Consider the following 27082-nt stretch of genomic DNA (forward strand, 5'->3'; position numbering starts at 1 on the left):
GCAAATTAATGATGGATTTATTTTGGCTCACAGTTCAAAGGTAGAATACATCTGAACAGGGAAGTTACAGTGGCAGGAGCTTGAGGCAGCTGGTCCAGAGGCATCCACAGTCAAGAACAGAGAACAATGAATGTTCATTCTTAGTCATCTTTCTTCTTTACATGTAGTCTAAAACGTCAGCCCATGGAGTACTACATTTAAAGTCAGTCTTTCCATGCCAATTAACTTAAGACAATTTCCCCCAGATATTCTCAGATGTCCATCTACCAGGTGATTCCAGATCCAGTCAAGCTGACATTAGCCACCATAACTGTACTCCTTGTCAACATGACATGATTATCACTGTTGAGCCATAACTTTTCCTCTCTTGTCCCCATAAGCTGATGGCCATTTCATAATGTAAAGTGGGTCATATACAATACAAAAAAAATCTCTAGTCTTCAAGAATTCCAACAATGTTTTAATATCCAAAGTCCAAGTTTCATCTGAAATACTCTGTGAGGCCCTTTAATATCTAAAAGCAAGTTACATGGTTCCAATACATGAAAGCATAAACATTCCCATTCCCAAAAGAAAAAAACTAGGGTGGAAACCCAGCAGGGAAAACAACGTATCTTACTGGAGCATGTCCACTGCATCTGAGACTTGTAATAGAATCCCCTGGAATTTAAAGTATTTGAGAAGCTTCACCCTTCCATCTCTGCTGCGCAACTGGTCCCACTCCATGCCTGTAGCTTTCCTTGGTGGATAACCCCATGCTCCTGGCATCACTTATATACTGGAGTCTCCATGGCAAATTATAGTTTACCTTCACAGGTCCATGCACTGGGCATTCAGAGCCTTCGGTAGAGACTCTAGATTAGACATACAATGTCTAGTCTCAGCTGCATTCTGACACTTTGGAGCAAATCTACTTGACCCCTTCAATGTTGCATCTTTGAAACTAGTATGAAACTAGTATCATGTCCACAAAGCTTCCAAGAGCTGTTGCTAGTTAGAAATATATCTTCTTGGAACAAAACTATCACCCACAGTGTGCTGACCCTACAGAAACACTTCCCCTAGGGAGTTGTCTTCAGGGAGCAGGGAATCCCTTCAGCTATATTCTCAGTCCAGGTTCTCTTCTTTCAAATAAGTCCAAATTTTTTACAAGTTGAAACCTTAGATAGAGACAGTGGGACTATCCAGACAAATTTCCTATTGTTCTGGGCACAGGGCACAAAGCAGGGTGGTGGTTTCTCTTTTAACAAAGCCTCTTCTTCCATACCTGCCTTGCCTGTAGCTTTTGCCTTGCTTTAGCTTTCTAATCCTTGATAGACTCCAAGTTTTAATCATTTTTGTATTTATCTTCAGCACAATGGAACTTTTTCATTGTAAACTTTTATAAGAGAAGTTACCAGGAGCTGTGCCACAAGCCTGAATATATACCTTTTTGGTAATTTTCTTCACCCAACAAATGAGTACTTTTCCTTTAAATTGTTATTCAAGTTCTCAGATCACAGGTAGAATGAAGCCAGATCCTTAGCAAAAGGTCACACAAATTGTCTCTAGCCCAGTTCTTGACAATGCTTGTTCCCCTCTGAAGCTTTGTGAGCCAGGCCTCCACAGTCTGTACTTATAAACTTCTACACAATGGCCCATTAAGCTCTGTAGCATAGCATTCAAAGATTTTATTAGCCCAAAGTTCCAAATCTTCTACATTCCTCATGAAAGCCATTTCTAGTGGCCTAAGAGTCACATAGTCAAGTTTATCAGAGCAGTGGCCTCACTTCTCAGAACCAATTTCCTGTATTAGTTACTTTTTGTGTCGCTCACAGTATTTCACACATGATGTACAATCCTAATCGTATATTGGTAGAGAACTTCTTGTGGCAGGAGCTTGAGGCATTTTGACAAGTGGCATCCAGACAGGAAGCAGAAAACAGCAAATGGTCATGCATACTCTACCTTCCTTCTTTTCATGTAGTCTAGAACTCCAGTCTACAGAATGGTGCCATCCCTTTTCCTGCAGTACATAATCCCAACTCAGGGACTGGTGCCACACATATTTATGATAGGTCTTCCTATTTCAATTAATCAAATAATGATAATCACATACATCTCCAAAGGCTAACTTAATCTAGATAATCTTTTACAGGCATGCCTACAGGCCTGTCTCCCAGATGATTCCAGATCTTGTCGAGTTGACAATCAATATTAAACATCACATATGGTTTTTCATCTGTATGAGTTCTTTGATGTTCTGTAAGCTCTGACTTAGAATAGAATGTTTCCCTACATTCTTTACATTCATAAGGTTTTTCATGCGTGTGAGTTCTCCGATGTTGATTGAGGTTTGACTTACAATAGAAAGTTTTGCTACAGTCTTTACACTCATAGGGCTTTTCACCTGTATGTGTCCTCTGATGTCGAGTGAGGTCTGACTTTTGGAAGAAAGTTTTCCTACATTCTTCACATTCATATGGCTTCTCACCTGAATGGATTTTTTGATGTTTAACAAGGCTTGACTTACAATAGAAAGCTTTACTACAGTCTTTACATGCAAAAGGTTTTTCACCTGTATGAGTTCTTTGATGTTGATTGAGGTTTGACTTACAATAGAAAGCTTTGTTGCAGTCTTTACATTCATACGGTTTCTCTCCGGTGTGAGTTCTTTGATGTTGATTGAGGTTTGACTTACAGTAGAAATTTTTTCTACACTCTTTACATTCATAGTACCTCTCCACTGTATGAGTCCTCTGATGATTCGTAAGTTCTGACCTACAGTAGAAGGATTTCCAACATTCGTTACATTCATAGGGTTTCTCTCTGGTATGAGTTCTTCTCTGATGCTCAGTGAGATTTGACTTAGAATTGAAACTTTTCTTACATTCATTACATTCATAGGGCTTCTCACCTGTATGAATCCTATGATGCTGATTGAGGCTTGACTTGGAGCAGAAAGTTTTTCTACATTCTTTACATTCATAGGGATTATCATCTGTATGCGTTTTCTGATGATTAGCGAGGTCTGATTTATAGTAGAATGTTTTAGAGCATTCATTACATTCAAAAGGTTTTTCCCCACTGTGAGTTGTTTGATGACGAGTAAGATCTGACTTACAGTAAAAAGTTTTAGTACATTCTGTACACTCATAGGGCTTCTCTCTACTGTGAGTTCTACTCTGATGTCGAATGAGGTATGACTTACAGTAGAAAGTCTTACTGCATTCTACACATTCGTAGGGTTTTTCTCTACTGTGAGTTCTTCTCTGATGTCGAGTGACATCTGACTTACAGTAGAAAGTTTTCCCACATTCTATACATTCATATGGCTTCTCTCTGCTATGTGTTCTTCTCTGATGTCGAATAAGGTTTGCCTTCCGATGAAAAGACTTCCTGCATTCTTCACACTCATAGCGTCTCTCACCTGCATGAAATGTCTCGTGTACACTGAGCTGGGACTTCCAGGGGAAAATTTCCCAGCACTGTGGAGAGTCATAGAGTTTTTCGCCTATATGAAATCTTTGATATTGAGTGAGGGTTGATTGATAATAGAAAGCTTTTCTAAATTCCTCCCATCCATAGGGGTTCTCATATGACTGAGATGTCTGATTCCTGGTGTGCTGTGGATTCGGATAAATTGTTTCCATACATTCTTTATATTCATGTATATTTGCCCCACGATGAATTTTCTCTTGAATCTGTAGTTCTGCCTTGAGATAGAAGATTTTGTTACATTCTTTATAACGCATGAGACTATTCACCAATACCAACAGTATCTGCTTTTAAAGGTCTGATTTCTTAATGAAAATTTTCTCACAATCCCTACATATGAAATATTGCTCTTTGTATGTTTTATAATCTTTACTGAGTTTAGTTTTGCTACAAAATGTTTTCCCATAGACACTGGACTCAAAACTTTCCTTTCCTACTTAAGCCATGCTTTGGGCAGTAAATACTACATTATCCAAAGGATATTTTCATAATCAGAGGTCTTCCATATCTGTAACTTCTTATGTATCAATAAAATTAGCTTTTAATGGAAGGGTGTCAATGGCCCCAAATAGTAAGAATGCACAGCAAAGTTTGCTTTTGACAATGGAGACTAAGACACTCCACAAGTCTCAGTTAGATTAAAATAATCAGGTTCGTCTCCAGCCTGCATCTTATCAGGCTCATTGTGGAGAGTTTGTGTACCATGCTGTGGATTAAGTCCCTGAGTATGTAGAACACTCTTTAATGTTCAGACCTTAAATGTGATGTAGCATAGATAAAATTTTACTTACTTCAACCATCTGTTCATAGGATGTAATGCCACCAGTGACTTCAGCTTGCCACATGTGTGTCTCTTGATTTCCCAGGACACTTACATTATGGACATCTAAAATGATATTAAAAAACAAACAAAGAAACAAACAAGAATGTCTATGAGTTACACAACATATTTTTAGATAATTTAAATATATAAGTAGTGTCTTTGTATCTTTAAGGCATAAGTTTTAAAACATTCACTTATGATATATAAGTTAATATATCACAAGTGAATATTTTAAAACATGTATATATATATAAATATACATATATAGACGTGAATAAATACATACATATATACACATATATGCATATCTCTGTGTATATATACATACATATATATACACATACATATATATATACACATATACATATATATATACACACACACACATATATATATGTATAAACAAAATGTAAACAGTTTTCTTTGAGCTTTTGCTATGTTTGGTTTAAAGAGTAGGGTAAAGAAAGTATCCATCTCCTTCTCAGCTGTAGATTTCCACACATTAATTTTGACCTATTAGTTGTCCTTTGTCCCATTTCTTTAATATATTATCTGTACTCATAGTGCTATCCTACACTAAACCTCTTTGGCATGTGAACTAATGGCTGTCTCCACCAGCTGTTTTGTCTTGTTTTTTAAGGATGCAAGCATAGCTGAATTCTCTCTTATAAGCAAGAATAAAGATTAGGGAGGGGATTGCTATACATGTATAATTCAATTTATTTACTTTGTTCTGAGGCACAGCTAAATATTTACTTATGAAAATTTCTGCCTGAAAAAAATAAAGCAGTTTTCTTAAAATTCTTCATTAGGTCTATCTTACGTTTTGTGCATAGCTTTCATTTTCTGGATTTACACGGGCTTCCTAAAACTGTAATTTTTTTTCACTTGAATCAACTTCTTTAGGGCTATTTTAAAATAGCTATATTTATTTCTAGAGTAACAACACTAACAATATAGTAAAAATATGTTAGCTGGGCAATGGTGGCACATACCTTTCATCCCAGCTCTTGGAAAGCAGAGGCAGGTGGATTTCTGAGTTCGAGGCCAGCCTGGTCTACAGAGTGAGTTCCAGAACAACCAGGGCTATACAGAGAAACCCAGTCTTTGTTAAGAGAAGGAAAGTAAACAAATAATCAGAGAAGCATCTGTGTCCTCAACTATTGGGTTATTTAGGACGAAAGTTAAGTTTAGTGCTTTTCTTTATTCTCAGCTCACCCTCAGTGCTATAAATTAGCCAAGAGCTAAGATGGTCAATATTTTGTAAGCAACAGGGCTGTATCCAGCTAGGAAATCTCACTGCTTGCATAAAAGCCACTTCAGACATCAATATATTCTAGTTTATGGAACAAGCAAGATTATTTCCAAAAGCCCCTTTTTGTATGTGCAATAAGGGAAGTCTAAGCCAAAGAGTATTGTGTTATGGGCGACCCCAGAGGAAACTGAGACATGGGTGGTCATGATGATTTCAGAACCAGCCAACAGTTAATCTCACTAGAAAAAGATGACTGAAAATCTAGATCTGTTAGATCATATATAATCAGGACATACTTAATTACACAGTTCAAGCATACATTGCTGGAAGGAGGGTGTGGAGGCCAAACAAACAGCTCATAATGTGCTCAGTTTCCTATTCTGTAAACTACAAGCAATCTCTGGGGTTCACTTCATACACAGAATGAACCCAATAAATCTTTCATATCACAAGTTCCCTGTTGCTTGAGATTCTCAGTGATCTGGCATCTGAACCTGCCGTTTCCATAACTTCCTCACTTGGCCATCTCTCACAATGTCAATGTGTCCTTGGTCTTTATTTGTGACTGCATCTTATTTTTCAGAACCTAAGACTAGAAGGCACATCAAGGTATTGGGCAAATGCAATCACTTTTCTTCCCGAAGCCTAGCCTGGCAAGCAGAGTCATTATCAGACAGACCAAACACTGTATTTGATAGTTTAAAGAACAGAGGTATGTCCTGTTGGCACAGCCATATCCAATGGTAACAGTGAAAGTTAACAGTGAAAGCACAAAGATCCAGCAAAACTGAGCTGAATGGTGCAAGACCAAAAGTGGAAGACTGAATGATGGCAATTACATCATTCAGTTCTGCGTTGCTGGATCTTTATCAAGCAGCTGGAGTGGCTTTATGACTTTTGCTATTCCTCTTAGATATAGCTGTGCCATCCTTTGTTCGAAGTGCTATTCTGTTGGCAAAAGAGCTCTTTGTACTTAGCCAATAGTAGGGTTTACCTTACAGTTTGAGCTTTGGGGACTCAGGTTATGAACTGTTTCTTACTTCCTTTGTGCTTTGCCTCTCTCCTTTATAACTGTTCGGATACATTTTCCTCAGCACACTTCAGTTTCTCTCTCTTGAATATAATCTACCCTTTTTCCTGGTTTGTGTTTTCCCAACCCCCTAACACCATGGAGAAACCTTCTTTCCGATCTGCCACCATATCCTGAAAACTCAGATGTTCCCATCTCACTCTTGTAGAAATTCCACAAGACAAATGCACCAATAACTGCAATGAAGCTGTTTAATCCCTGGTACTATAACACTGGTCAAAAGCCCACGGCTGGAGAGGACAAGTGCCCTTAGGTAGAAGCTGCTGTTGTTATTGGACTAACTGGTCACATAGTCAAACTGCCTTCTAAATATTACTGTTTAGGCCACAGGGCTGGGATGCTCTCAACTTGGACCAGAGAAGCTTCTTTCTCAGTAGACAGCCGACAGCAGAGGTACAGATAACTGGTCACGGGGCTGAGAACAAGACTGAGTGTTCACCAGCAAACAGTAAATCTGTATTAACAACAGCACCACCAAGGCTCAAAGGACACCTCAGAAAAGGAAGCAGAAAGAACATAAAAGTCATAGGATGGATAGGAGAGTGCTGATGCTCGTTTAAATAGGGTATGGCCATTCCACTCTTGAACTCACAGCAGCTGTGTTCACTTGCATGAAACAAGCAAGGGAAAAACAAGCATCCACGAGATAGATGGGCTGCAGGCACCACCCCTTCCTAAGAAGCTACTGACAGTAGATAGTTGCTGAAGAGAAGGCATCATTCTTTTTTGAGGGTGCTGAAATGGATGGCCCCACACCCATGCTTACATATGAAGCACTAATTGGACCTAGTGGGTTATCAAAAAAAAATTTTTTTTTAAAAAGGAAGAAAGAAAGAAAAATATAATATGAATTTGGTGGGGGAAGAATTGTTGTGGGATAATAAGGAGACCTGAAGGAGAAAATGCAGCAGGTCATTGAATATGATACATATGAAGTTCTCAAGTTCTCAAGAATAAAAAGAAATTTAAAAACAAGCTCTTAGCCAGGCAGTAGTGGTGTACACATTTAATCCCAGCAATTGGGAGGCAGAGGCAGGTGGATTTCTGAGTTCAAAGCCAGCCTGGTCTACAGAGTGAGTTCCAGGATAGCCAGGGCTATACAGAGAAACCCTGTCTCCAAAAACAACAACAAAAAACCAAAAACAAACAAACAAACAACAACAACAACAACAACAAACAAAAACAAGCTCTTTTCGGCTGTTTTCATATTTGTATCCTAATCATGATTACCATCAAGTATTTAATTTATATTAAATAATGTATCATCTGTAATTTTTTTTGAAAACTGTTATCTTTGGGCAGAGGAGCAGGTAGACTAACTGCAGATCTTAACTTGTTCCTCAAATCCTCCAAATCCAAACCCTGAGTCTTGTCCTAAGCTTTTCAGCAGACCACCAGCTGCTGCTACTCTGTACCCATGCTCCTATTTCCAGTGGATCACACACACCTTCTCCTCCTACTCACTGCTTTACCCCAGCCCTCAACTCCAGCAGGCTCTACCTGGAAACCCACAGGCCACGCACCAGGAAAGCAAGTAGGTTAAATGTCTATCTTCAGTTCTTTCCAGATTCTTCCAGGTCCAATCCAACAGGTTTATCCCTGGCTCTATAGTAGTCCTTTTGATGTGGCCTCTTCTTAATCCCTGCCCACATTCCCAGAGGACTAAGCCAATCCTGGTGTGATACCCTGCTTTTCACCATTCTGTGGACCCCTCCTTCTCCTCCAAACCCATCCCCATTCCTAAGTTTCAGTTCCCAATACCTAGAAACACATTTTCCCAAAATCCCAGATGGCCACAACCATCAGGATCCCAGCAGAATTTCCTTCCAGGCAACACACAGTCAACATACTCTCCTACAACCCTGAAAGGCAAACTGAAACCAAGAAACAAAACACCTGCCCAAGAAAGACAAGAACAGATATCAGCAATTAGAATAACAATCTTTCAAAATACCAGATACCATATGTCTACAGGAAAGAGTAAACACACAATCAATAACAATCAGGGCAATATGTCTCCACTACAGCCCAGCAAGCTTACTCAGGCAGGTTCTGAGTATTTCAACATAGCTGAAGAACAAGAAAACAACCTTAAAATGGTCTTTGTGAATATAGCAGATGTCTTTAAAGTATATATTTACAAATCTATTTTTTAAAATCCACGAAAACACACACATATACAAAAAAGTAGATGGAGATAAAACTATTTAAAACTTGAAAGTGGAAACAGAATCAATAGAAGAAATCAAAACTGAGGAAACTCTGGAAATGACAAATTTAGGCTCTTGAACAGTAATCTCAGAGTCAAGCATCATTGACAGAATGTAAAAGATTGAAGAGAAAATTTCAGGCATTGAATAAATGACAGAAGGAATGGATATGCTTGTCAAATAAAGTGTTAAATCTAAAAAAAGCAAAAAACAAAAAACAAAAAAACAAAACAATACAACAACATCAACAAAAACTTCAGAAACAAAACATCTAGACAATTTTGGGGTACTATGAACACATTTAAGAATAACTGGAATAGAGGAAGAAGAATCACAGGTCAAAGGCACAGAAAATATTTTCAACTGAATTATAGAAAGTATTTCCCTAACCTAAGAAAGGATATGCTGATCAAAGTACAAGAAGAAGAACTGGATCAGAAAAGAAGTGCCCTCAGGACATAATAATCAAAACAATACACATACTGAACAAAGAAAGAATATTAAAAACAGCTAAGGAAACAATGAAGTAGCATATAAAGGCAGAACTATTAGAATTACACCTGACTTTTCCATTGAGACCATAAAAGCCATAAAGGCCTGGGCAAATGTGTTACAGACTCAAAGAGACCACAGATGCCAGCACAGACTACTATACCTGTAGTCTCCCTTTCCCCAGCATGGAACCTGCTTGCTCAAGGGTGGAGCTTCCTGCTCATTCGTCCTGCCACGCCTACTGCTNGACCCTGTCGCTTTGCTGCTTGGAGACACACACGTGTTCATTCCTGCTACTGGACCCCGGGTTACTTGGCGGGAAATCGGGTTCCCTCCCCCTTCCTTTATAACTGAGTGTCTAAAAAAGTAAAATTGAGCTTTGATCAGAATGCTGTCTTAGCTACACTTCTTTCTCTCGCCGCCTAGCCCCTCTTCTCTTCCAGGTTTCCAAAATGCCTTTCCAGGCTAGAACCCAGGCTGTGATCTGCTGGCCAGACACAACATATACCCAGCAAAACTTTCAGTTACCATACGTGGAGAAAATTAAATTTAAACAATATCTATCTACAAATCCAGCCTTACAAAAGGTGCTAGTAGAAAAACTCTGATAAGAAGAGACAAACTACACACAAGAAAACACAGGGAATAAATAGTTCCAGATCAGCAAAGTCAAAAGAAAAAAAAAAACATTCACACAGGTATACACACACACAAGCACCACCATCATCAACAACAAGAAAATAATAATAATAATAATAATAATAATAAAAAACAGGAATCCACAATTACTGCTCATTAATAACTTTCAACATCAATGGTCTCAATTCTCCAATGAATATATTAAGACTAAGTAAGAAACTATTTGAAAACAGGCTCCGTTTGTCTGCAACTTCTAAGAAAACACACCTTAATATCAAGGATAGACATTATCTCAGGATAAAAGGGTTTGAAAAAGATATTTCAAGCAAATGGACCTAAGAAACAATCTAGTGTAACTATTTTAATAAACTTCTAACCATAACAAGCAGAAATGAAGAAGGATACTACATACATATCAAAGGAACAATCCACTAAGAGGACAACATTTCAATTCTTAACAACTCTATACTAAATATAAGGGCACCCATGTTCATAAAGGAAACAACACTACAGCTTAAACCAAACACACACACCCTTTCTTCTTAGAACCTCACAGAACTTTCTACAAAATTGGCCAAATATTCTGACACAAAGCAAATCTCAGCAGATAATAGAAAACTAAAATAACACCCTGTATCCTGTCTGACTACCATGGATTCTAACAGGATATCAACAACAATAGAAACAAACAGGAAATTTACAAACTCATGGAAATTGAACAACTCACTACTTAATAAAATGTGGGTCAAGACAAAAGTCAAAGATCTTCTAGAATTGAATGAAAATGAGAACACAACTTACCAAAACTTATAGAACATAATGAAGCTGATTCTTAGAGGCAAGTTCATACCCTAAACACATACATTTAAGAAAACTAAATTGAGATCTTATACTAGTAACTTAACAGCAGACCAGAAAACTCTAGAACAAAGAGAAAAAACAATCACGTCCAAAAGGAGTAGATGTCAAGAAATAATAAAATTCAGAGCTGAAATCGATAAATAAAAACAAAGAAGAAAGAAAACAATATAAAGAATCAATTAAACAGATAATATATTGATAAAATGTGTAAGGACATAATAACAGACACCAAGAAAATCCAAGAATCATAAGAATATATTTTAAAAGCCAGTACACTACCAAATTGGAAAATAAAAAGAAAATTAATAATGTTCTCAATATATATACCACTTTCCAAAGTTAAATCAAGATCAGAGAAACAACTTAAACAGATCTATAACCCATAATGAAATCAAAAGTTATTAAAAGTCTGCCAATGAAAAAAATAAACAAAACCCAAACAAAAGCAATTAAACTAACAAAAACAAAAACAACCAAAAGCCCAGGGTCAGAGAATTTTTATACAGCATTCTACCAGACTTTCAAAGGCTTAATGTCAATAGTCCTCAAATTATTTCACAAAATTGAAACAGAAGGAACTTTGTTCCCCTTGTTTTACAGAGCCATAGTTATCCTGCCACACAAAACCAAATAAAGTCCCCCAAAAGATGAATTTCTCTCATAAACGGGAAACTGCAAATAAATCCAAAAATCAAAGTTCACCCATACTGATCAAGTAGGCTTCATCCCAGGGATGCAGAAATGGTTCAACATATATAAAAGATAAAAAGCAAAAGAGGCAGAAAAGGCCTTGGACAAAATCCAAACTATCAGTCATGATAAAGTCCTGGAAGAGATTAAAGATACAAATAAAATAATTTCACATAAGACCGTTTACAGCAAACATCTGGCCAACATCAAATTAAATGGAAAGAAACTGAAAGCAGTTCCACTAAAATCAGGAATAAGACAATGTTGTCCATCCTCTACACTATTCAATATAGTTCTTGACATCTTAGCTGGGGCAATAAGACAACTGAAGAAGACCAAGAAAAAATGGAAAGAAAGAGCTCTAAGCATCCTTATTTGCAGGTGCTAAGATATTACACATAAGTGACCTTAAAAATTCTACTGGGCGACTTCTATAGCTGATGAACACTTTCATCACGTAGCTGAACACAAAATTAACTCACAAAATGCAGTAGCTCTCCCATATGAAAAATAGACTGAGAAAGAAATCAGAGAAACAACACCCTTCATAAGAGTAATATACACCATCTTGCAAAACTCAAGCAAGTGAACAACGTATATGATAAAAACTTTAAGACATTCAACAAAGAAACTGAAGAAGGTATCAGAATATTGGCTGATTTCCTATGTTCCAGGTTATGCAGGATTAGTGTAGTAAAAATGGCCATGCTACTAAAATAAATCTACAGAATATATCAAATTTCCCTCAAAATTCTAACACAATTCTTCACAGATGTTGAAGGGACAATTTTCAGCTTCATATGGACACAAAAAAAAAACCAAGGATATTTAAAACAATCTTGAATAATAAGAGAAATGCAGGAGGTATCACCATTGCCAATTTCAGGATTCCCTACAGAGATATGGAAATAAAACTGCATTTAATTGGCACGTAAACAGAAACTGATCAGTGGAATCAAACTGAAGACTCATACAGAAATCCCTGTATCTATTGACACCTGCTTCTTGATAGAGAGGCCAGAAATACAAATCGGAAGAAAGTATCTTCAACAAATGGTGTTCATCAAACTGGATGGCTACATGTAGAAGAATCCAAATAGATCAATACTTATTACCCTCTAGATCAAAGACTTCAACATAAAACCAGATACAATGAACCTGATAGAAGAGAAAGTGGGGAATAGCCTTGAACACACTGACACAGGAAAAGTTTCTGGACAGGCTGTAAGATCAACAGATAATGGGATCCCATAAAAGGGAGAAGTTTCTGCATGACAAAGGACATTGTCGTTTGGAAAAAGTGGCAGCCTACAGAATGGAAAAAGACTTTCTCCAACTACATATCTGATAGAGGGCTAACAGCCAAAACATAAAGAACTCAAAAGACTAGAGATCAAGGAACTAAATAACTGAATTAGAAAAACAGGGAACAGATCTAAACTAGAACTCTTAATAGAGGAAACTCAAATGGCTAAGAAACATTTAGATAACTGTTCAATATTCTTAGTTTTCAGGCAAATGCCAATCAAAACTACTTTGAGATTTTATCTCACATCTGTCACAATGGCTGAGCTATCACACAAGTGACAGCTCATGCTGGTGAGGATGTAGAGCAAGGGAAGCGCTTCACCATTACTGATGGAGATCAGCACTGTAGATCACAGGAAGATGGGAATCTGTCCACCATAAGAATCAGCTACACCACTCTTGGTCACACACCCAAAAGATACTTTACCCTCTCACAGAGACATCTATTCAACCATGTTCATTGCTACTCTATTCATGGTAGCTAAAAATTGTAAACAATCTAGATGTCCTTCAACAGAAGAATGGATGAAGCAAACGTGGTACACTTACACACTGGAGAATCACTCAGCAGTTTAAAAAAAAAAAAGGCATCATGAAATTTACAGGACCAAGGGCTTCTCCTCCTAATGATGTCAGACAAGGCCATCCTCTGTTACATATGTATCTGGAGCCATAGATCTCTCCTTGTACACTCCTTTGTTGGTAGTCTAGTCCCTGGGAGAGGTAACTGGGAAGGGGGATATCATTTGAGATGTAAATGAATGGAATGATTAATAAGAAAGAAAGAAAGAGAGAGAGAGAGAGAGAGAGAGAGAGAGAGAGAGAGAGAGAGAGAGAAAGAAAGAAAGAAAGACAGACAGACCTGAATAAGATATTCCAGATATAGAAAGACAAATATGGTGTGCTTTCACTTCTATGTGGATATTAGCTGTTAAATCAATAACCAAGCTGCAATCTGTAGAACCAGAGGTTAGGTAGAGTGTAAGGGATTAAGGGACACAGATAGATCTTATAAGGTAAGAGAAACAGAATTGATATTTATGAATGGATGGAAGGGATTGAAATGGGGTGATTAAGTGGGAACAGGAAGGGGTGAAAGGGATGAGGGATGGAATACAGGGAGAGTCAACTAAAATGAACAGCCATTTGGTAGTATGAAGTTAAGACAGCTTCTAAAAAAGGTGCATATATAAAAATGTTCTTGATGAAATTGCCAAATAATCAGGAAAATAGAGACCCAACTGGCCATCTCTTGTGACAAAATGAAGCTTTAGGAACTAAGATTGGATTACATCTAATTGAGTTTCTAGGCCAAAGGGGTTCCAAGGAAATTCCCAAACAACCCATGCTGCTGTCAAGACTATAGGTTGCTCTCCACCAACTGAATGCAAGTCCCTATTGGTGAAGATAACACCTAGGCAACTACTCCAACACAGAGAAGTTTAACTGGCACCTATAGAGACTTTATCCCTATGTTCTAGTGTCTTTGGTTCAGGAAAGTATTCTGTACACTAACTACCCTGCCAAAAGAGAAAAGTAAACTCTAAATTAGCCACAAAGCCTTTGATCTACAATGGTGTCTTGCTGGGAAAATACGCTATGCAACGGTGGCACAAAGCTTGTGGAAGTAAGCAACCAGTGTCCGATTTGACTTAAGTCTCATTCCATGAGATAAACTTCATACCAGATACTGCTTGGGTAAACAAGAACTAGAGACTAGATAATCAAGGGACCTATGGGAAAACCAATTAGTATACGTTAAAGAGGGGGGAGGGGTAATAAAATTACTCCTACCAACATTCTGCTAAACTCATAGCTCAGCTCCTGCTCAACCATCTTTAGAGAAGTTTCTTCCTGCAGCAGAGGGGAACAAATATTGAGACCTACAGAGAATGAGAGCTCTTGAATACACAGTTCTAAATGGGATGACTCCTTCTTCTCAGAATTCAGAGAACCCTGAGGAGGAAGAGGTGGAAAGAGCATAAGGGACAGCAAAGGATACAGGACACTGGAGAACAAGGTCCTCTAAATCAACATGATCAAAGCTCAGATGTACTCATAGACTGAGGTAGTATGCACAGGACATGCATAGGTCTGTACCAGGTCTATGTATATATTATGGCTTCCACTTTTGTGTTTTATGGGATTCCTGAGTGTGTGAATGAGTGGGTCCAATTCCTGTCCCTTTTCTTGGGTTCTTTTCCATTTATTTCTTTGCAGTGTCCAACTCCAATGGGTTAGTTTTTATCTTATTTTATTTTAATTATGCCTTAGAAGCCTATTTGTTTTCTCATGAAACAGAAAGGGAGCAGATCAGGATGGGAGAGGAGGTGGAAAGAACCTGGGAGGAGTCAAGGAGGGGAGACAGTAAAAGGATATATTATGTGAGAAAACAAACAAACAAACAAACAAACAAACAAACAAACCAAAAAACAAAACTATTTTCAATTAAAAAAAAATGTCATCTTAAAGTTCAGCTAAAAGCAATGAATAATACCTTAAAATTTTAGGTGACTTTAGTATCTTCTCTGAGATTAGAAATAAGACGAAACAAAAAGAAACAAAAACATATGCCTCTTCCTGTCCACCAGGTAAACATTCTTTGTAGTTTTTAATCTCACTAGAATACATCCTAACCATCCTTCAGGTTTCTCTCAATAAATGGAAATTCTTTAAAGGGGTTCCAAAACAAACCAAAAACTAAAAAAAAAAAAAAAACAAAAAAAACAAAACAAACCCCACAAACCAACCAAAAAACAAAACTATTTTCAATTTAAAAATTGTCATCTTAAAGTTCAGCTAAAAGCAATGAATAATACCTTAAAATTTTGAAACTTAAATAATAATTTAAAAATGAAACTGTCATTGTTATTGTATTGGTTCCTCCATAATACAAAGTGCACTATCTACAGAGTAAACAAAGAGAAAACGGTAAAAGAGAGTAACAACAAACCCAATCAACAAACAAAGAAAATCCACTACGATTTAAAAGGAAAAACCAATAAGCACTTAGGTAAGGTAGCTAACTAACAAAAATTTCTTAAAAGATCTATATGTGTGTTGGGAAAAACATCTTAAAAAATCCCACACCTCAATACAAAAAAACAAAAAGTAGGGTGGTGGATAAGATCATATAATCTGCAAATATAGCTACTTGACTTCCTTCTGTTTGTACCCCTTGATCTCCTTCAGTTGCACTCTAGCTAAGGCTTCACGTATTATACTGAATAGGTGTAGAGAGTGGACAGTCAAGTCTTGTTCCTGATTTTGGAGAAATGTTTTGAGTTTCTCTCTATTTAGTTTGATAGTGGCTATATAGACTTGCTGTAAGTTCTTTGTATCTATAGGACTGTTGTTCCTAGTCTCTATAGGACTTTTACCACGAAGAGATTTTGCATTTTGTCAAAGGCCTTTTCTGCATCTAATAAAATAATCACGTGTTTGCTGCCCTTTAGTCTGTTTATGTGAATTATGTTTATTGACTTACAATGCTGACCCAGCCCTGAATCTCTGGGGTGAAGCTGACTTGATCATGCTGGATTATCTTTGATGTGTTCTTCATTTTGGTTTGTAAAGTGTTTTACTAAGAATGTTTACATCTATCTTTATAAGGGACATTAGTGTGGGACTGTGATAGGCAGCCTATTTTGGTTGAATGGGACTTGCTCCAGCGACCCAGTAGAGAACTCTACAAGGGACAGAAAAGCAAGCCATGTTTCCAGAGACAGGTGCCTGACATCACAGAGCCCCCAACTCCATAATTCTGTGACTATCAGTCACTCAGACAATGTCCTAAGCTTCTGGCATTCAGGTTAGACTCCACCCTCACAGTTACCTGACTATAGCCAGGTATGCTCCTCCCAATAGTTACCTGATAGCCCAGCCTATAAGATGATAAGATGGGCTGCTTGTCCCCCTCCTCACTCTCTTTAAGCCCTCACCTTTCTTACTCTCTAACCCTCCTTCTCTCTTTACCTTCCCCCCTCTCTCCACGTGGCCATGGCTGGTCTCTCTTTCTACCTTCTCTCTCTCTCCCTGCCTTTCTACAATAAAGCTCTAAAACCATAGACTGTCTCTGCTCATCAAGGCGCCGTGCTTGAACGATGGGTTAGGCTTTCTCCTAATGAGCCTTGTCTAACCTCCTGCCAGAAGACCTTCCTGTGCTGCAGTCATGAACCGTACTCACGTGGGAACCATCAAGAGCCCTCTCCCCTTGCCCTCTCTTCCCTTCAGCCCCAGGGCCCCTATTGTGTTCTCAGCTTTTCCTCGGTGTACATCGGTGTATGGAATGCCCAAAGCTGGGAACCTGGTGCCTAGGACTGCCCCTGGTCTACCACCCACTGAGCTGGGATTCTGTGGCTTCCCACAGTCAGACACCCACCCAGGGCCACGTGGAAAGCATCTGCCCGCCCAGAGCACCAGAACTCTGGCAGGACACGGGTTCTCTCCCCTCTTTCGCCCACACCCACAGCCCCACACATTAGTTTATAATTGCCTTTTTTTTATTGGGTCTATTGGTGTCAATGTAACAGTGGCTCTGTGAAAGGAATTTAGAAATTGTCCTTCATTTTCTATTATGTTGAATAGCTTGGAGTACTGGCATTAGTACTTCCTTAAAGATCTGATAGGGGTAGGCACAGGAAACTGTTTTGTACATAGCATAGTAATTATCCATGAGACCAGCTCTCTGCTGAGCTAGGTTTGGTGAAAGTTGGTGTAAAGAGACCAATCAGCATAACCAATACATGCTGAGTTCTCCTCCTCTCCCCTCCCTAGGACAGAATGTACTAACTGACCTGGGAGGCTCCACAGTGAGGCTTCTGAGCTATTCCACGGCTCAAATCCATGCGGTAACTTGAAGTTCAATTCTGGTCTGGTCATGCAGTACCCTGTGAAAAGGAAATGAGATAGTTCATCCACACGTGCCAAGTCAGGCCCAGTGATAAAAGACAGCAGGTCTGGTTCAGGAACTCTGCTAAGAGGGGTGGTTTTGAAACTCGTTGGAGACAAGATTTATATTCACATTCTTTACTAAATGGAGTATTATTTTCAAATCATATTAAGCTGCACAACAGCGTAAAATAATGACTGTAAACAGAATAGAAAAACCACACATATTTAAGGACACTGAATAAAATGAGGTCATCAAAACAACAACAACAACAAGAAAGCAAAACGAAAACAAGCCCAAATGAAACAACAGAATTGCACCCAGAAAATTTACAGGGGAACTAGCTCAACTAATGACATGAGTAAAACGCTGAAAGACCTCATAGAAAATGGGCTAGGTACAGAGAGACAAAACATCTGGCTATTTTAAATAACCCAGAAAAATGAAAAAACTGGGGTGGAGGATGGCAGAAACATGTCCTATACACAAATATACATGCAATCAAATATTCATTCAAATAAGAATAATAATAAATGTTTTGATTCATAAGCACTGATGTATGAATTTTGTTTGAACTCATAGAGACTGTCAGCAAGCACAGGAGTGAGCTAAAATCAAGCCAGTCAAAGTCCCACCATGGATGGGGGTCACAAAGTTCCATCCCTGAGTGGTGATTGACAATGAATGCCTACTGGGTGAGGGAGTGTCTCTTTCCTTTGAGATGCTCCTGCACCCTGCCTGAGGCCCAGTAGATGGACCTACACATAGGCACCTTTTGGCAGCACTAAGTAGATTCATGACATCACAGCAGCTGGGATCACTTCCAGAGGACTTACATAGGATCTTAGAAGTAAAAGGTCCAGCATGAATGGGGAGGGCCTCATAAACTCCCATTCCTATCTGAGGAGCTTTAACAGCGGAAGCCTGATGAAGCCAGCATTTTTCAGTGAAGTAGCCCCTGGTGGGATGTCCATGCTCTAGTCTATGGCCCTACACAGTCACATAAGCATGGCACTGACTGGATTTGGTGGGCTATGAAGAGGACACTAAGTTGAAAAGGGGATATATGAGGGTCTGGGAGGAGCTAAATGTTGACATGATCAAAATACATTGTACAAGGGTATGCAATTTTCAGATAACAGTATAAACACACACACACACACACACACACATACAGAATAGCCAAATTCTTACCTGCTACTTTATATACTAGTATTAGAATGATTTTTAAACCAGACATAGACACAACAAACTACACAACCAATAATATTTCTGATGAATGTGCATTTAAAAATTCTCATCAAAAATAGAAAGGCCATCTATTGAATGGAACACCAGGCCCTTAATGAAGGAGCTAGAGAAAGTACCCAAGGAGCTAAAGGGCTCTACAACTCTATAGGAGGAACAACAATATGAACTAACCGGTACCCCCCAGAGCTGTGTCTCTAGTTGCATATGTAGCAGAGGATGGCCTAGTCGGCCATCATTGGGAGGAGAGGCCCTTGGTCTTGCAAAGATCATATGCTCACAGTATAGGGGAATGCCAGGTCCAGGAAGTGGGAGTGGGTGGGTTGGGGAGAGGGTAGGGGGAGGGTATAGGGGGGTTTGGGGATAGCATTTGAAATGTAAATGAAGGAAATATCTAATAAAAAAATAGGAAGGAAGAAAGGCATATAAACTGATTATAGTGATCATGTGTGAATCATCTCAGTTACAAAATACTCACTTTACATAAACTGGGAATATTGGGGATAATGAAGACAGAGTATTTTAAATATGATAAAAAAACATAGTCAACAAAAACTAGAACAAAACAAATGGGATTTCACTAAACAGAAAATTGACTATGCAGAAAAGCAAGGAATCAACAGGATGAAGACTCAACTTTAAGAATGAGAAAATACTGGGAACACAAGATTCAGAATATGTAAAAATTCAAAAACAGCTTAACAGCAAAAAAGCAAGTGACCTGATGCAGTCTGGGTAAACAGCCTAATGCAATACAAAAGAGCTGATAGATAAATGAACAAATGTGTACTACCCAACCACGAGGGAGATACCCATCAAAACTACAAGGAAGATCACCCCTGTACTGCAGTCACAATATCTGTGTTTATATCTATGATACGAAAGAACAAATACTGAAAATTCTCATAACCTAATATCGAATATGATGATACTGCTCAAAAAGCCATGAGCAGGACTACCACATCATATTACGATCCCACTGTTGGCCATGTGGAAATAAAAGGAAAGAAGCTCAGTCTTATGCCAAGAAAGTGCCACTCCTCTTTACTGCAGCAGATATTTAAAAGTCAAGGCACATAACTCAGTGTAGGTGTCACACATCAACACTTGAATATTCACCTATTCCAATAAAATATAAAATGTTTCTTCTAGTGACATGGGCAGGATTCTAGCGACAGGCATTATGTTAAGAGTAGCATAGCTATTTCCTGTTTTTGAAATATGCATCACCATCTCAAAACAGAATAGCTGTGGTGGCCTGCAGGACACCACGGCCTTCAGTCATGACAATAAGTAAAGAAAAATAGATCACAGATATCTAGGTCCATGGTAACAGTAATTTGGCTTTTACGTTCTCACATAAGGCCCTCAAATGAGATTTCATCCATACACACACACACACACACACACACACACACACACACACACATATATTTGCATTGATTTTTTGGGAACTTCATACATATATACAATTCATTTTGACCATATTCACTGCTACTTCTCCCCCAACTTCTCTACATCTACCCGACTCAACTTTAATCTCCTCTCCTCTCCTCTCCTCTCCTCTCCTCTCCTCTCCCACCCCTCTCTAACCCACTGCCTGTAATGTCTGCTGCCTATATACCCATGGGTGTCTGTGGGGCCATCCACTACAGCATGGTCAACCTATCAGGAGCCACAGGCCTAAAGAAAACTGACTGAAGTTCCTCAACGGCCATAATTGTCAATAGTTTCTTAGCCTGATGTTGGAGCTCATGTACTCTCCCTACCCAGATCCCATGCTAAAATGCTGACTGATTTCCCTGGTGAAGATTTTGTTAGGTAACCCTAGCCACTCTGAGTTTCCCAGTGAAGCAGCTGAGATTTCAGTGAGGACACCCCCCACCCCCTTCCCTGCCCAACTTCATGTGACATAAAGAAGCAAGATTTGGGGTGATACAACCGTCTCAAAGCCACCTTGTACTCCAAGGACCATTAAAAAGCTCACTTCTTTACCAAATGGAATGAGTGGAACCTTTCTTTGGTCTAACGAGGCTCTGCACATTTGGGTTAATACCAATGGCATGCATAGGCTCATATTTGAATGTTTGGTCTAAATTTGGTACAACTGCTTTGGAAGGACTAGGAGGTATGGCCTTGTTGGAAGAGGTGTGTCACTTGGGGCAGACTGAGGTTTCAAAGGACTGCTATCATTCTCAGTGCGCCTCTCTGCCACCTACTGGTAGTTTGAGATGGGAGTACATAGTTGTTTCTGCTGCCATGCCTTTGTTCCACTGTCATGTATGGGTAACACTTCAAAACCATAAACTCAAGTAAACATTTTCTTTTAGAATTTGTTTTTGGTCATGCATTTTATCACAGCAGTAGAAACTGGAAGTAAGATGGGACAAATAGATACTTCTTTTCAACTCCCTAAGAACATGATAAGACATGAAAAAAAGTCAGGAAAAACAATATAAAATCATGCACCTGCTAGCGAAACTTGGCCTCAAATAAGAGAGTAAGTCTGTACAAAATATACTTGAGCAACAAAACAGGGAGACGGTTGTAAGTGGAGAAGTGTCTTCAGGCCCTATCTGATCCATAAAGGCAACCACATTCAAGTCTGGCTCTAGACAAAATTTGGCAAAATCTCACCATGACAGGCATCTGATGACGTTTCCAGCACCCGTTATGCACTGACCTGGAAGGTTCCAGACTGAGGTATCTGCCGCCCTCCATGGCCCAAATTCACGTTCCAACATGAGGATCAACTCGGGTTTGATCACGCAGCAGCCTGTAAATGAGAAACCTTGAACAGTTTCTGCCAATGTGCAGTCAGGTTCCCTGATGACAGATGCCCTTCCATGGGAGGAACTGTGCTATAGTGGGCAAATCAGAGACTTTTGTTAGCATTTACAATCACGTCCTTCACAGACTTGAATATTACCCTTGTGTGGCATTAAACTACACGATACTTAACCCCAAATAGCATGAATATGCAAATAGGCAGGAGAGAATGAAAGGAAACACAAAGAAACTGGAAAAATAATCATGATTGTTTAAGAATAAATTAGAAAAGAGCAGGAAGTCATGAAAAAAAGAAAGAGCTACAAAAAAATTAGGAGGAGGAGAACACTGAGGCTGGGGAGATGGTGGAAGGAAAAAAAAATCAACACAGTTCCCTGGACAAGGAAGCGGGCTCAGAAGGAAGCATTCACCACTCTAGTGGGTGGGTGGGTGCCGTTATCAAGTAGACAATGTCACCAGCAGGTCTCAGGCTCCTGCTGTCATGACTTCTGTGCCCTACTGGACTGTACCCTGGAATTGTGAGCCCAAAACAATTGCTTCCTTCCTTAAGCTGTTTGGCTAGGGTATTTTAATGACAATAACAACAAAAATAACCAATATACAAGGTGTGAAGAATGAACTCAGGTCCTTACTCTGGCATGACAAGAAAGTTGTAGACAAACCATCTGGCCTTTCTTCCTTTTTATTTTTATTTTTATTTTTTATTTCTTGGGTTTTTTTTTTTTTTTTTTTAGGCAGGGTTTCTCTGTGTAGCTTTGACTGTCCTGGAACTTGCCCTGTGACTGTAGAGCGAACATCTTGTACTGTATGGATGTAGTATCTGTCAATAATAAATCTTATGGCCTATAGCTTAGGCAAAAAAAAAAAAAAAAATAGAACGTGGAACATCCAGGAGACAGAAAGGATTCTGGGATAGTACCAGGCACAGGAGATGCGCCCCAGAAGATGTGATGAGACAGATGCATGGTACCTGAGTACAGGTAACCAGCCATGTGGTAGAATGTAGATTAAAATAAATGGGTTATTTTAAGTAATGATCTGGTCAGAGAAGAGCCTAGCTATACAGCCAAGGTATTTGTAAATATATTTTATTTCTGGGAACATGGGGCTGGGAGGAAGAACCACCTAATTTTACAGCAGACCAGGCTGGCCTTGAACTTGTAGTGAGCCACCTGCCTCTGCTGGGATTAAAGGTGTATATTACTTCTGCCTCATCCAGTTGGGTTCTTTATTACCACTAAACTCATTTAATTGCAAAGCTGGAAGTTATAGGGTATTTTTTGGTCACTGATTCCCCCTGTACCTGTAGTGAACAGATCTTTTGCAGTTCCCTAGGAAAGCCACAATCCAAAAGTGAGTTATGTCAGAAAAAGAAAAAAAGCTATATTTTCTAGTTACACTCAAAAGCTAAAGGCAGTTTCAAAGAAATAATGGGGAATAAACAGTGGTTGTTACAGTGTGGAAAAGGTATGGAGATTGGGAGGGGAGAATGTATAATATTTACTGAGGTAGATGTGGGTAGATATTAATAACTTATGGTTCTCTAATATGAAAGTAAATATATAATGGGCAACAACTAATTGAATATTTCTCAATAGCTGAATGATTTTAAAATTTCCCATCTTAAACAAGTGGAATATGGCTCAGTGGTGACTTAACTTAAGATGACTTAACATCATCTGATCACTGTTCTGATTATCTGAGCATCTGATTATACAACACTCTCTGATTTAAGTGTACTGCAAAGCCACACTGTGCTCCGGAAATGCGTGCCATTATCACACATCAGCTAAAAGTTACAATGTAAAATTCAGGACGAAAGTTCCTCTACTTATCAACAGAAGACAACTGCTGCTGAGCACTGCGGGGAGTTACTCACCCAAGGACACCAGGCTACTGTAGTTCTCCAGCATCACATCCCTGTAGAGCAACTTCTGAGCAAAGTCTAGGTCCTGCCACTCCTCCCAGGTGAAGAACACAGCAATGTCCTCGAATGACACCGACTCCTGGAATGACAACGCTTCCTATCAACCCAAGTCCTCAGGCTTGGGAATAAAAACTGGGATTTATTCTTCTCTGTGTAGGAATGACTTGCTAGTGCCTTAAGTACGCTGCAGCTTGGTGTGTATTCTTTATCATCAAAGCAAGCAACATCAATACAAATATCACCCCTCTTTGTTAATGTAGATTCACAAAAATATGACGAAACAAGATCTACAGTGTATCAACAACACGTTAAAGAATGAAAATACAGATTCCCTCTTGTATTTAAAGGACCAAGAGAGAGTCCAAATTTGAACTTTTAATTTCTTAGCCTGTGTTGTCCTTCTGTCCCTAACAAAGAGCTTCACTGTGTCTTCACTGAAGAGCACAGAAAACCTGGTGTGGAGAGGAAGGAGAGATTCTTTACAGAAAATGTTAAGGGTTGGAGAGATGGCTCAGTGGTTAAGAGCACTGACTCCTTTTCCAGAGGTCCCAGTAACCACATGGTGGCTCACAACCATCTGTAATGGGAACTGATGCCCTCTTCTGGTGTGTCTGAAGACAGCTAAAGTGTATTCATATACTAAAATAAATAAATCTTTTTAAAAAATCAAAGGAAAAAAATGTAACAGTTTTGCATGGGAAGAAGTCACTATACTGCTCCCTAGTGACCCACAAGCAGATATTATCAAACTATATCCACGTGTTACTTATAACATTTTTGGTGAATATTTGTTGCTTTCAACCTCTTCAGCAAATAATTAACACAACACATACATAATAATACTCTGGGTCAGGGGCATGGAATAGTTCATAATTTAAGATTAAAGCCACACATTTAGTTTAGGTCTGAAAAGCTCATTACATGGGAAATCCAAGGCACAGTAAGACTGCTTACACTGCTCTCTTAAAAGCACATTAGGCTCTGTGAGTACACATCAGGATGGCAGGTTAAGTAATTGTCTTAAACTTTCTCAAAGTATGTTATTAGCTTGGCTGCCAAGTCCAAAAAGAACTTTCATTACCTTTGCAGTCAAGAAACTTCAGAAAAGTGTGTCAGTATACATAGAATATATATGTATTCAAGGTTTGTGTTACTAACAAGAGAAAAGCATATATCTACTCAATACATAAAGGTGACATGAAATCTGTAAAGAATAACCAAGCCTGTGAAAAGGCAGATGTCGCAGGTGGTGGTGCAGTACAGTGGCACGCAGCAGGCCTGGATGGAGCAAGGGCATGGGTCCAATTCCCAGAAAACACAGAATACAGAATACATCCTATCCCTTATAAAGTCACTGAATACACACGTCAGAAGATAATGGGCAACAGTAATATTCAGTGACTTAAAAGAAAGTCAAAATCAAATACATAAAGCATCCAGGTGTTTCTGGCCACATTCACTTCAGCTACATTTGGCACCTTCCCTGCCACCTTCCTACGCTCACACACACACCAGGCATTGTGTATGCCATCACATCATGCCGCTCTAACAGAAATACCTGAGCTCTGACTTGAGACTAATGTATGTTAGAAACCATAGTGGGTTTCTTTCTTCTTCTTCTTTTTTTTTTTTTAACCATAGTTTTCTGCTCTTATCAAAGCATGATAGCATAATTATTAAAAGAAAGACTTTTACTAGTTTGCAGCCATTATTCCTCAACTTGTTGGGATCGGTTCTTTCCATCCACCACGTGAGTTCCAGGGATGCAATTCACACTGTCACAGTTGATGGCATGTGCCTTTACGATCAGAACCATCTCCCCAGCCAGAAAATTCTTTTTTTGTTTTGTTTTGTTTTATTTTGTTTCAAGACAGGGTTTCTCTGTGTAGCCTTGGCTGTCCTGGAACTCACTCTGTAGACCAGGCTGGCCTCGAACTCAGAAATCCACCTGCCTCTGCCTCCCAAGTCAGAAAATTCTTAAGGAGTAGAAACTTGAGTCTCTCCTTTCCTCGAAAGTAATTCCAAGTGTGTTCTAAAGACTTTATAAGGTTTCCTGGCTGATCAAAACTTCATGATTCTGTGGAGCTGGGACATTGCAAATGCAGTTAGAACTCTTTGCGATCGTCAGTTCCCCTTAATATCCAGTTAGTATTCATCTTCTCTATGTGGCCGAACACCAACTAGCAGCTGAAAACTTGGGAATGTGTCCACGGAGCAGACCACTAGCTTCCACCAAGCCAAAAGCTAAGAGTGTCCTCAGATAATCTCTCATATCTGTAAGAGCTTCCTCTGCATGTAACCTATCTACCCTGATGTGTCCAGTGTCTTTGATAAATGCCTTGATTTTGTTTTTCACTATTAAAACCTCACCTAACCACATCCACGTTGGAACATGTGATTTAGGACAACTTAAATACATGCTACTGAACAGGGTGACTCACATCTGTCCCAGAATAAACTCTCTCTAATCCTTTTGAGGTGAGACCAGTGTTTTCTACAGACCAGAGAAATAAGTAAGCCAACTCATGCACCATTTACCTTAATTTTCAAATTTTACTCAACTCTTAAAATCTGCTTGAGCACTGAATGCTGATGCTAAGTGACATCAAGTTTCTGGGAGCCTTTACTGAAAAAAATCAACAAGATGACACTGTCATAAATTGATTTTGTTTCTTTTAGACTTATCATGAAATTCTTAGGCAACTGCGGTCAAAGTAGAGGGATGTCCCCGAAGGGACGCTCTCCTTTGCTTACTGGCCTCCGAGCTGGGCTGCTTCTCCTTTATATATAAGGGACTGCAGAATCCACGGACCCGGCTCCTCTCTTGAAGGAAACCCATCTCCCTCAAAGTCCTCGCGCGCAAGTTGTGGACTCCAGCAACCTCCACCCTCCAGCCCAGCCTTGAGGGACCTGACAACGGCGCAGGCGCAGGCGCACCGGGCCGGGGTTGGGGGCGGCGGAGGGCGCAGAGACAGCTTCCCCGCTGCAGGACGCTCGCACTCACCATGACAGGCTCTGCCGACATCCCGTGTCCTGCGCCGGCTTCCCCGCCGCGACTGTCACAGGAGACAGGGGCCTCAGTGGTTTCCGATCCTTCGGAACTGGATGAGGCTACAGATCTAAGATGGCCGGGGACAGACAAAGGCCACAGCGGAGCAGCGAAGGCCCGCCCTCCATGCTCGCTCTCTGTGTCTGATTGGGCAATTCTCAGTCTAGTGCATCCGATTGGATAGCATTTCGGGCTTGGCTACGAGTGACAGTAGACAGAACCAATTCGTGCGTGAATCAAGCAAAAATAAAAATAAATAAATAAATAAAAAGCAAGTTCTTGCTCACAGATGTTGTCAGTCAGGGCTGCTCCCAACCCCATGAGAGAACAGA

General features: G+C 39.4%; 1 protein-coding gene across 2 annotated transcripts; it reads right to left on the reverse strand.

Moving 5' to 3' along the window:
* On the reverse strand, positions 1–26848 carry LOC110303120 (zinc finger protein 883-like). Of its 2 annotated transcripts, none has more exons than XM_029482754.1 (6): positions 26706–26848; positions 23654–23780; positions 21668–21760; positions 17642–17734; positions 4269–4363; positions 1–3691 (listed from the first exon to the last, which is right to left on the reverse strand). In XM_029482754.1, exon 6 carries the CDS (start codon positions 3630–3632, stop codon positions 2115–2117), a length of 1518 nt encoding a protein of 505 aa, XP_029338614.1. In that variant the 5' UTR covers positions 3633–3691; positions 4269–4363; positions 17642–17734; positions 21668–21760; positions 23654–23780; positions 26706–26848; the 3' UTR covers positions 1–2114. The 2 variants fall into 2 exon arrangements, with proteins under 2 accessions (XP_029338614.1, XP_021029717.1); XM_021174058.1 differs by having other exon boundaries at positions 1–3695; positions 26706–26842.
* Between the last annotated feature and the right edge of the window lie 234 nt (positions 26849–27082).

This window comes from Mus caroli, chromosome 10 (genome assembly GCF_900094665.2).
Source record: "Mus caroli chromosome 10, CAROLI_EIJ_v1.1, whole genome shotgun sequence".
NCBI classification, from domain to species: domain Eukaryota; kingdom Metazoa; phylum Chordata; class Mammalia; order Rodentia; family Muridae; genus Mus; species Mus caroli.

Bases quoted from the DNA above. Each gene is read 5' to 3' on its own strand.
- LOC110303120 (XM_021174058.1), bottom strand. From the start codon at position 26,726: ATGTCGGCAGAGCCTGTCATG. The intron at 21,761-23,653 runs GTGAGTAACTCC...TCTCATTTACAG, and splicing joins CAGTAGCCTGGTGTCCTTGG to GCTGCTGCGTGATCAAACCC. The intron at 3,696-4,268 runs GTAAGTAAAATT...TTCTATCTCAAG, and splicing joins CCTATGAACAGATGGTTGAA to GCAGAACTACAGATTCAAGA.